This window comes from Camelina sativa, chromosome 3 (assembly GCF_000633955.1).
Source record: "Camelina sativa cultivar DH55 chromosome 3, Cs, whole genome shotgun sequence".
NCBI classification, from domain to species: Eukaryota; Viridiplantae; Streptophyta; class Magnoliopsida; order Brassicales; family Brassicaceae; genus Camelina; species Camelina sativa.
In genome coordinates this window covers 8,694,283-8,705,988 of record NC_025687.1, presented here as the reverse complement: position 1 = coordinate 8,705,988, position 11,706 = coordinate 8,694,283, and the positions used below count along the sequence as shown (strand labels likewise).

Genomic DNA, 11,706 nt, shown 5'->3' with positions numbered 1-11,706 from the left:
CCACCACACAATAAGACTAAGGCCTCTTGAAAAATCCGCCACGTGTCCATTCGCACCTGACACTTTGCGGCGTTTTATTTGATCCTCCCCACTTTAGAAAGTACATACGCGCTCCCATTGACCTTTAGAGTTTTTGACTTTCTTTTTCTTTTGGTTTCTTTACGCGCCATAAAAAGTCAAAAACTCACTCTTTATTCACTCGTATAAATACATTTCTAAAGCCGCCAAACTGTATCAATCCAATTCGAATCAACACCACTGAGACACACCGAAGAAACCACAAAGCTAGCTAACTTGAATACTGAAAGAAACAGATCTAAACCGGAAATAGAGAAATCGTACCGTTACCGAACCGGATTGATGGATGGATCTTCTTCTTCTTCGATGCAGTCAAAGTACAAAGGAGTGAGGAAGAGGAAATGGGGCAAATGGGTTTCAGAGATCAGACTTCCCAACAGCAGAGAACGTATCTGGCTTGGCTCTTACGACACTCCCGAGAAGGCGGCGCGAGCCTTCGACGCAGCTCTTTACTGCCTCCGAGGCAACAATGCAAAGTTCAATTTCCCCGATAACCCTCCGGTGATCTCCGGCGGAAGAAACTTATCGCGGTCGGAGATACGAGAATCGGCTGCGAGGTTCGCTAACTCGGAGGAGGAGGACTCGAGCGTTCGAGCAGGATACGAGACACGGCAACTGCAAGAGTCTACTTTAAACTCGATGGACATTATTGATTCGGAGTTCTTGAGTATGCTCCCGACGGTTGGTTCGGGTAATTTCGCATCGGAGTTTGGGCTATTCCCTGGGTTCGATGATTACTCCGACGAGTACTCCGGTGATCGTTTCAGGGAACAGCTTTCACCGACACAACAACACGATTATTATTATCACGGAGAAGAGGCTTACGATGCCTCCATGATTCTTTGGAATTTTTGAATTTTTCATGATTCCATATCATCATCATCCATCCATCACACTACAGAGAATCTGAAAATTTTGATTTGTGGTTTTAAAAAATAAATTCTTTTGTTCCTTATTTAACTTTTTTCCCCCAAATGTTTTTGGATTTTTGGGGTTTAGGGATTCATTTTTTTTCTTTCCCCACGTGTTAGAATTGTCAGATTAAACAAGGCCGCCAACCTAATAATAATAAAAATACGTATATAAAAATTTGGATAAACCAATCTTGCTTGTATTTTACACGGTTCAGCCCAATAATATTATTTCAAGCCCATTATGTAATATCCCTCACCGCAACTCTCGGACAGAACAATCTCTGCTACGGTCGGTCTCCGTTAAGGAAGGACAATTTTGGCTCGTCATTCAAAGGACCAATACAAGAGAGTAAGGAGGCACACCTAAGGGCTAAGGATCAAGATAAAAATGTCATATTAATAGTGATTATCCCTTCATATCATGGTGGTCAAGCTGTCAGGTGAAGGGATAGTGAACTATGGAACGTCCATGAGAGAGTATCAGGGAGATCTCCTAAGTCCAGTAAATCATCTCCATCGATCAAAGGTGAGTATGCGTATGCCGGGCTAGGCACAATGGATGGCGTAGCGGATATGTCAGAGGAAATGTCGATGACGCTCGAGAGAGCTCTGAATGCTTGAAGCGACTGGAAGGAACTCGATGAGATGCTAATGTAGTCTTCTACCATGACGTGATTCGCGAAGAACGGGCATCTGCGGTTCGGTTGGACGACTTGGGCGATTGGATTCGTTTCGAGAATCTCGGTCGGTCGGCTGCTGGCGTCCTATATGTGATACTCTGTGTCTGCTTTTGGCATATAACGGATCAGGAGTGTTATAAGAGTGATATCATACTAATATCATATTACACTCTGTAATATCAGCAGATAAATATATTATGGGAAAACTTGTAGCAAGATTATGCAGTTTAATTCCACTTTTTTTTTCCATAAACCGAAGTATCTAAACCAAAATTATTACAGAAAAATTATGAAATTTTTTTGACTTAAAACATAAAGATTAAAAAATATATATAGTTTATATTATTTATAAAAAGTTCAACCAAGAAAAGAAGAATAATATTAAAGAATCTAGTTACGTAATTGTCTCAAATTACCGACTGCTTTACTATTATATTTACAAATGACCAAAAAAAAGTACTGTATTAATCTAAATCTGCATAAAATAAAAGAAATAGGATCTGGAATCTGGATATTAAAAAAAAAACAGAGTTGTAATAAAGGGAGATAACGTAACATAGCAAATCAGAAAAAAAAAAAATGCGAATATCCGACCCGTAAAGAAATGCGGATATCCGATGGAGCTACGTTAGCTTCTCCATTTCATCTTCTTTCTCTTGTTATTATCTCTCTCCCTATATATATATTTTGTGTTTTTCCCCTTATAAGAATTTGCTTCTTCCATTTGCATGGCTCTCTTTCTCATCGTCAAATATATATATCTTTCGAAGGTTCTTTTCAGTTCTTGATTATGTTATCAAGCAATCCAATGACCTGGAAACTATCCCACATGGTGGTTCCTGCAGTTAATAACTCCATTTTCTCTCCGGAATATTCCACGGCGGCGGCTAATCGACCAAGTCCCAAGAGGTACGTTGACGGTGGAATTGGTTTGGGTATAGTCGCTGCGCTTGAGAACTCCGGCAACGGGACCTATCCGGTTTGCTATTCTGGAACCGGTTCGAATGGTTCCGACCCGGTTTGGTGTTCAAGAAGACTCCAATTTGCGGCGGAGATCGATCTCTCTGAGGAATACACTTGCGTCACGACTCGTGATGGCCTCACCAAAGTCTATTACAACGACCGCGAATTTGAGTTTGGTAATAGCCGTGATCGGAAGTGGAAAGAAGAATCTATCCAAATCTCCGAGGAATCTCCGGCGAAGAAGAGGAACGTAATCAGAGGTTCTCCAGGTTTTCTGACTACATGTTGCTTGTGCAAGAAGAAACTTCATGGCCAAGACATTTACATGTACAAGTAAGCTCCTCTAATTAATTAATTAATGTCCCTTCTTTTTTAAATCATGACAAAAGATTTTTATATATTACAACTCTATTTATAGAAAAAATATATATATATATGAATTGGATCAATGAGGTCTCTGAAAATGTATTATTTTTTTGTTTTTATTTTCACTGATGATCTATATGAATGAATGTAACAGAGGAGATGAAGGATTTTGTAGTAAAGAGTGTAGGTCGGTGAAGATAATGGATGATAGTTTAAAGTATGAAGAACATAAGTCGTTGACAAGGGTTGAGGTTCTGAGCTCTCCGTACGTCGCCGGACTATTCGTAATTTAATCATCTAGACAAGCTGTGATATTGGTCGGATGATTTCACCGATATATAATTCACTCACATTTTTTTTCTTCTGTGTTGTATGGAATTTGAGTTTTTCACAAATAGAAAAAAGGAGATTTATTATTACTGTCGATGAAACAGACAATAATAATTAACAATTCAAACCAGTGCTATCTTTTTAATAACAATTAGTTAAATGAAACAGACAATACTAGTTCTTATAGCTAGTGAAGGGATAAACTAATTTTAGCCCTAAACCTGTTTCCTTTCCAAGGTCTATAGGTGCTTAGGGTTCATTTGGATGGTGTTGAAGCACAGACACCTCTCTGCCTTATAGTTATAGCTGTATGTTTTACTTGTTTCTGAAAGTGCTTTTGGATGCTAATGAATGGGATAACAAAACTGATCATCCGTTGGAATAAGTTTTAGGGACGGTATGGGCTTTGACTGCTTCACTTTGGGCCCAAAGGAAGATTAGAGGCTTATTTCGGCCTGTCTACAAAATACTTTGATTTACCAAGAGGCTTCGATTGGGAAGAGAAAAAGATGGAGAGTTGAGTTGACTTGGTCTTGGTGTATAGATGAATGATCTCTGCTCTCTAGGACTAGACTACTAGTCATGATTCGTCGATTAAAACCATAAATAAAGATACGATTAAATAAATATGAGATTAGAAAGAAGAACTACAATAAGATCTTTATATATTGATAGTATGGTTCGTCAACAAAAATTATTGTTTCATATAAAAACAAAATCAGTCGCATACGAAACTAATTTTGAGATAACCCAGGGAAAGGGGTAAGACATGTTACAAACACCTAGTACGTAAAACAACAAACTAAAGCGAAAATACTAACAAGAATCGATCACTAATCAATACATACAAATATATCAAGTTTCCTAATCATTGAATAGTTAAGTTGTAAAAATATAACAAGCTTGAAGCAGGAAGGTTTGATTTGAAGGTAGGAGGAGCTTTTATATCTTGAAGCAACGTCAAAAGAATTTCTCGGTACGGTTTAAGGATGGTGCAGCGGTTAGGGTTCAAATTTCAGCTGCCAAACCAAGCCAAGACATGTTGTCTGAGGTTTGAGGCTTTGAAGACGCCTTGGCTGGATCGCATAATTGGTATGGTGCCTTTGAGGTGACCCTGTCCTTTCTTTTCTCTAGGAACCGATGGAGTGAAGCTCTTCTAGCAATAGGAAGCTCTGTAAAAAAAGAGAGAGAGTTCTCTGTTAGACGCTGTTTCTGATGATTACGGGCTAACAAAGCTACAAAGAGGTGTAAACAAAAGGAGGGTTGAGTAAAAAAATTACCACATGTCATTGGAGTTGAGGAGGACAGGATTGGCTCTTGTGTTGCGGTTTTCTTGGGATGAGGAACTTGGTTTGGGGTAGCAGCGACGACGTTGCTTGTTTGAGTAGTAGTCTTGGCTACACTTTGGTTTATGTTGAGATTAGATGTGAAACCGGTGAAGCTGTTAGCGGTTCCTTTGCTGGCCAATTTCATCACTTCTTTGGCTTTCTCAGCAGAAAAGTCATTGAATACAATCACTTGCCCGGCATAGAATATAGTCAATGGAGCAGTTTGAGACTCTGGTTTCACAGATCTGGTACTCTGTGCCATTTTCAAGACATCCTCCTTGGGAACAGAGGAAGATGAGGAATAGAAACTTGATTGCCTAGGAAACAAATTCTTAGGTTTAACATCTTGAGCTGCAGCTGCCGCCGTGGAATCCATGTTTGATGCTTCACAAGGGAATAAACTCATAGTTGCTGTCGGCTGACGTGAGTTGCCTAAAGTTCCTGCAAATGCAATGATCCAAAAGTAATAAGATCCTCTGTCCTAAAATTTCTTCTAATTCGATTTAATTTTCTTGTAAATTTTTTTCAAGAATTCAGAATAAGAAAAAAAAAACACGGATCTAGAAGAAAGGAGAAGGTTTGCTTACCATTGACGTCAGGCCTGCATGCCATGCCTAAGGTCAGATCTCCAAAGCTACCGTTCTCTTTAAGGTACTGACTCAAACGACTACAAGTCAGAGAGAAGCTAGGCTTCCCAGTAAATCTCCGACTAGCGACGAACTCCATAGAAATCGACATCTTTTTTTTTCTTAACAAACAAGAGTTTCTGTTATAGCTAAAAATCGAATCCAAAACTGATGGTAACTTTGTTCTTCTTTCTTGTTTTGGTTGCTCTCTGCAAATTGCGTTTGTGTCACGAGGGAGAAATGAGAGGCGTCTCCTTTAAAACTTTCTTTTGGTATTTGGAGTTTGGTTTGGTTGGGTACAGAGTTGCTTCCTACCTCCCAAATATAACAAAGCATATATATATATATATATTATAAAAATTAATATACTTAATACTTTTAAGTTAGCTAATCAGAGTGCGTTATAAAAAACACGTGTTTTATTTTTTGTTTCTTTTAATGAAATCGGCAAATGTGTCTTGCTTGGTTCACTGTTCTCCACGTTCAACGCTTTCCGTTTCTTTTTTAAATTGACGATTATATCCCTACGCAACACACACGAACCTACTTTTATTTTAATCCATTGGGTTGTTTGTTTGTTGGTGGGAGTGGGACGAAGTCAAAATACTAAAAACTCAAGATGCATGTAAGAAGAAGATTGTTAGATTTTATCCTTATTATTATTAATGTAAAATTTGATTAAGAGGCATAATCCTCGATCTCTTCATGGTTTTGGTGATAATAATTTCTAGTACCTGATATATTAACAAGAGATAAACAAAACAAGAAATCAACCAAAACAAGAGAAACCACATTTAAAAAAAAAAAAAAAAAGGCTAAAAAATTTTTTTTAAAAAAAACAAGCAAAACGCGTTATAAGCAGTCAACAGTCAAGACTCAGCATAATTAGCATTTGTAATTGCGCTTCATTTCAGAATAATATAGTTTTATAATCAAAATCTATTGATAAATTTATTTGAAAAAGATAGTACTCCCTCCGTTTCAAAATATAAGATGTTTTAGAGAAGTTTTTTGTTTCATAATATAAGATGTTTTCAAGTTTCTATGCAATTTTTAGATTAGTTTAGTATTTTATATTATGCAGTATTGTTTCTGATTGGTTGAACTTATTAAAAGTAAAAAATTTTTAATCTACGTGCTTTAGTTAAAACATCCTATATTTTGAAACGGAGGGAAGTATTATTTTGGAAAGCTTTATTATAATCGCGTGATTCATGCAGATATTACAGATTAAAGTTAGTCTATTGCATAATAAATAAGAAATAAACTAAAAAACCATAGCTTAGTAGTTGTCGATTTGGAATTAAATGAAAGCACAAGATAAAAGTCAACACACATGTCGACCGTCACAAAACCATATATGATAAATCTTAAAAACGAAAGTGATGTTTGCAACTTTGCATGGTGGTACTTAAGGGAAAAAATACGAATGACATGTAAGACCTAATTAATCAAAACTGTCGTCTATAAGAAATTGGAACCTAATCCCCCTATTTATTCTTATTATCCCTATTAATCCATATGTTGTCGATTAAGTTAAGCAAGAGAGGAGGAGGGTACAATCGTATAAACTGAGAAACGTAAACGGAGCAAAAAACCTCACGGCGTTAATTTAAAAACTGTGGGGAGTGGTCCCCGAGAGAAGACAAGTCCACCACCCACATGTTCCGTCGACCCACGTTTTTGTTGTTATGCGTTTTTTTTTTTAACTTTCTTTTAAAATTATAATAATAAATATTTGTTTTTAAAAAAGGAAAAACTAAAAAATAATAATAATAATAATAAATAAAAACAAATGAGGATGTTCTGCTTTTTTTTTTCTTTGAGAATTTTCAACTTTCTTTTTTGGTGTTCAAACACTGAACACGATTATAGAAAAGATGATATGAACAGCGATAAAAAAATGGCGATTGATACGGTGATGATGGATCTGGGTGATAAAGACTCTCCGGTAGGGGATCCGCCGGATCCCGGGAGCTCATGAGTGAATAAGGTGAAAATTAGTTTGGGGAGTGGGCGTTTGTCGCCGGAAGCGGTTCTAGATGGAAAATTTGTTGATTCACGAGTACGTCTGGATTTCCCGAACGGAGAGGATGGTAAACCTGTCATCACGATCAGGAAGGAGGTGTTGGACGCCATGAACGGCCTGTGGAAGCAGTGTATGTTAGTGAAGGTTCTAGGACGTCATGTCTCGATTATGGCGTTGAGTAGGAAGCTGCAGGAGTTGTGGAAGCCGGTGGGGGAGATGCACGTTTTTGACCTTCCACAACAATATTTCATGGTGCTCTTCAAAAAAGAGGAGGAATATATGGCAGCCTTGACGGGTGGACCATGGAAAGTGTTTGGGAGCTTTCTCTTGGTTAAGGCTTGGTCTGCAGATTTCAATCCGTTGAAGCATGAGATCGGTACGACGCCGGTTTGGGTTCGGTTGTCTAATCTACCACTGAACTTTTATCACCAGAGAATCCTCATGCCATTGTTCGAGGTTTGGGGACACCTATTCGCGTTGACATGACTATGCTCAATTTTGATAGAGCTCACTTCGCTCGAGTGTGTGTTGAGGTTGATTTGAGGAGGCCATTGAAGGGTACAGTGCAAGTGAATGGAGAACGATACTTCGTTTCTTACGAAGGGTTGACAAATATTTGCTCCAGTTGTGGTATCTATGGACATTTGGTGCACGCCGTGCGATTGTTACAGAGACTGTTAGTACGCCTTTGCGGGAGGTAGGGACCATGTCGGGGACGGTGGATAAGCCAGATGACGGGTTTATTGCAGTTCGTAAAGGTGGTCGGAAAGCCAGTTCATCACAGCGGATGGTTGCTTTTGCGGCAGGGGGTTCGACAGGGGGAGTTGGGCGTAATCTCCAGGAGATCTTACCAAAAGATATCGCGAATATTACTATTTCCAATAAATTTGGAGATTTGGAGAAATCATTGATTTTGGCAGATCATACGCAAGAAAATATTCAGACTAGGTCGAATAAGGAAAATGTGAGGGTGGTCCCGATATTGCTGGGTGGGAAGCGTGATCCGCAAGATCAGATAAGCAAAGGAAAAAGTTTGGGCCGGATTGGGCCCCCAGATAGTAAGTCTCATAAAAATAAGGGGGTGGCTCTGTTATGACGGTTGAGGTAGTTGGGAGAGAGAGTTCTGAGGAGATCTCGATGGAGAAGTCGGTTCCTCCGGATAATGGGGGGATTTGTCTAGATGATTTGCGAGATGACTCGTCGGGTAGACCGATGGAGTCCTCGGTTGCTTAACGGTTTCCCCGGTGGTTCTGGTGTTTTGCTGTAAATTCATTATGAATTGTTTATTTTGGAATTGTCGGGAGACAAATAAACCTCAATTTTGCTGCTCGATTCGTTATTTATTGAAGAAGTTTGCTACGGATCTACTTGCTGTCCTTGAGACTCATGCGGGTGGGGAGAATGCGAGTCGCATCTGTCAGGGACTGGGTTTTGATCATTCGTTCCGGGTAGATACGAATGGGCATAGCGGTAGCTTATGGTTGTTGTGGAGAAGGGAGATCGGTATGGTGGATATTGTTGAGTCCTTTGACCAATTCATTCATGCCCGTGTAGTGAATGGTGTGGAGGTAGTCCATGTTATTGCTGTATATGCAGCTCCTACTGTGAGTCGAAGGAGCGGGTTATAGACCAAGCTGCATGATACGATGGTTCGAGTTGCAGATCCTTTGATTGTGGGAGGTGATTTTAATACTATCATTCGACTAGATGAGAGATCGGGAGGAAATGGGCAGTTGTCAGCTGATTCTCTTTCGTTTGGTGACTGTATTAATTCTGAGTCATTGATCGACATTGGCTTTCACGGGAACAAGTTTACCTGGAAAAGAGGGAAGATAGCACAACATTTTGTAGTTAAGCGTCTGGATAGGGTTTTGTGCTGTGCATCGGCTAGACTGAAGTGGCAGGAGGCGATAGTTTCTCATTTGCAATTTCTGGCTTCAGATCATGCCCTGGTTTACGTTCAACTGAGTCCAATGGTGGATAGGGATCCTAGTCGGCGACCATTTCGCTTCGAAGCAGCTTGGTTAAGTCATGAAAGTTTTAAAGAATTGATGGAGGCATCTTGGCGACCTGATCTATATACCATAAAGGCGTTGGATGCCTTGAAGATGGTTTTGAAGAAATGGAACAAAGAGGTCTTTGGGGATGTTTATCATCGTAAAGAGAAGTTGCTGAGGGAGATCAAGGAAGTGAAAGACTTACTGGATGTTATGCAGACGGATGATTTGCTGCATAAGGAGGAGAGTCTCATCCATGATCTAGATATCATGTTGGAGCAGGAGGAGGTCCTCTGGTTTCAAAAATCTCGGGAGAAGTGGGTTGAACTTGGTGATCGCAACACATGTTTCTTTCATACCTCCATAATCATTAGGAGACGTCGTAATCGGGTGGAAGCTTTGAAAAATGATTTAGGGACTTGGGTGACAGACTCGAAGGAATTGGAACATATGGCGGTTGAATATTATAAAAGACTGTACTCGTTGGTTGATGTGGATTTGGTGGTTCCAAGCCTACCGTGGGTGGGTTTTAAGAGACTTACTTGGGATGAGAAGCTTAGTCTGAGTTAGCCGATTCTGTCGACTGAGGTGGAAGCGGCTATCGGTAACATGGGTGCTTATAAAGCTCCGGGACCTGACGGGTTCCAGCCTATCTTTTATCAAAGTTGTTGGACAGTAGTGGGAGAGTCAGTGGTGGACCTTGTGTTGCAGTTTTTTCAAACAGGCGAGTTTCCGTCAGGACTGAACGATGCGTTAGTATGTTTGATACCAAAGGTTGCTAAGCCGGAACGGGTAACACAGTTCCGCCCTATTAGTCTTTGTAATGTCATTTTCAAAGTCATAACGAAGGTGATGGTGTCGAGGTTGAAGTTGGTGATTTCGAAACTGATAGGGCCTGCTCAGTCGAGTTTTATACCTGGGCGACTAAGCATCGATAATATTGTTATAGTCCAGGAGGCAGTTCATTCTATGCGGAGGAAGAAGGGTCGCAAAGGTTGGATGTTGCTTAAGCTTGATTTTGAGAAGGCCTATGATCGCGTGAGATGGGATTTTCTAGAGGATACCCTTATCTCTGCGGGTTTGTCAGACTTATGGATTCGCTGGATCATGAAGTGTGTTCAAGATCCTTCAATGAATGTTTTGTGGAATGGTGAAATGACTGAGTCCTTCAAACCTTCCCGCGGGCTGCGTCAAGGGGATCCTTTATCCCCTTATTTATTTGTGTTGTGTTTGGAAAGACTCTGTCAAATGATCGATAGAGCAATTAGTGGGAAGCAGTGGAAACCGATACGCCTCTCCCAAGGAGGTCCTCCTCTTTCGCATATTTGCTTCGCTGATGACTTGATATTATTTGCAGAAGCTTCGGTGGCACAAATTAGGATTATTCGAGGGATCCTAGAACAGTTCTGTTATGTGTCAGGTCAGAAGGTGAGTCTTGAGAAATCCAAGATTTATTTCTCTCAGAATGTCTCAAGGGACCTGCAGATACGCATCTCAGAGGAGAGTGGAATCAAGTCTACAAAGGATTTAGGTAAGTACTTGGGAATGCATGTTCTTCAGAAGAGGTTGAATAAAGCAATGTTTGGGGAGGTGTTGGAGAGAGTTTCCACTAAGCTTGCTGGTTGGAAGCAACGCTGCTTGAGTCTCGCGGGGCGCCTTACTCTAACGAAAGCAGTCTTGGGAGCCATTCCAATTCATACTATGAGTGTTATTTCCTAGGAGAGAAGAAGTTCTCGGTATTAAAATACTGCAAGATATGAATAAGGCTTTACTTGCGAAGGTGGGGTGGCTTAAATGACCAAGGGAGTTTATGGTCTCGTGTTTTGAGGAGTAAGTATCGGGTGGGGGATCTCCATACAATTACATGGCTGACTCCTAAGAATACTTGGTCCTCTACTTGGCGTTGTGTTACCAGGTTATGGATGGGTTCCAGGAGATGGTCGACAAATTCGGTTCTGGAAAGATAAATGGTTGATGGATCGATCACTGTTGGAGCTGAGTCCTGTGGGGGTTCCTATGAATCGAGTTGATGAGTTAGCTAGTGATTTATGGGAACATGGGAGAGGGTGGTCGCTGAGTATTATAATGCCATGGATCTCAGAAATTACCAGGTTGCGGTTGGGGTCTGTCGTGTTAGATTCTTTGACTGGAACTAAAGATGTTTTATCTTGGGCAGGGGATGCACACAGAAAATTCACAGTGCGCTCTGCGTATGCCTTGCTTACCGGTGTGAAGGTGGAGGGACCACAACTTGATAAGTTTTGGGATCGAGTTTGGGGGACCGTGGTACTAAAATGGGTGAAAGTGTTCTTGTGGCTAATTGGTCATCAAGCTCTCATGACGAATGCAGAACGCTTTCGACGTCATCTTACTGACTCGGCGATTTGTATAGTCT

General features: G+C 40.4%; 3 protein-coding genes across 3 annotated transcripts; 2 read left to right on the top strand and 1 right to left on the bottom strand.

Moving 5' to 3' along the window:
- LOC104776035 (ethylene-responsive transcription factor ERF017-like) lies at positions 22-1,033 on the top strand. Its single transcript, XM_010500029.2, has one exon. It carries the CDS (start codon positions 361-363, stop codon positions 931-933), a length of 573 nt encoding a protein of 190 aa, XP_010498331.1. The 5' UTR covers positions 22-360; the 3' UTR covers positions 934-1,033.
- On the top strand, positions 2,255-3,420 carry LOC104776034. The gene is made up of 2 exons (XM_010500027.2): positions 2,255-2,968; positions 3,156-3,420. Exons 1-2 carry the CDS (start codon positions 2,277-2,279, stop codon positions 3,292-3,294), a joined length of 831 nt encoding a protein of 276 aa, XP_010498329.2. The 5' UTR covers positions 2,255-2,276; the 3' UTR covers positions 3,295-3,420.
- On the bottom strand, positions 4,012-5,598 carry LOC104776033 (protein TIFY 10A). The gene is made up of 3 exons (XM_010500026.2): positions 5,247-5,598; positions 4,612-5,100; positions 4,012-4,503 (listed from the first exon to the last, which is right to left on the bottom strand). Exons 1-3 carry the CDS (start codon positions 5,395-5,397, stop codon positions 4,340-4,342), a joined length of 804 nt encoding a protein of 267 aa, XP_010498328.1. The 5' UTR covers positions 5,398-5,598; the 3' UTR covers positions 4,012-4,339.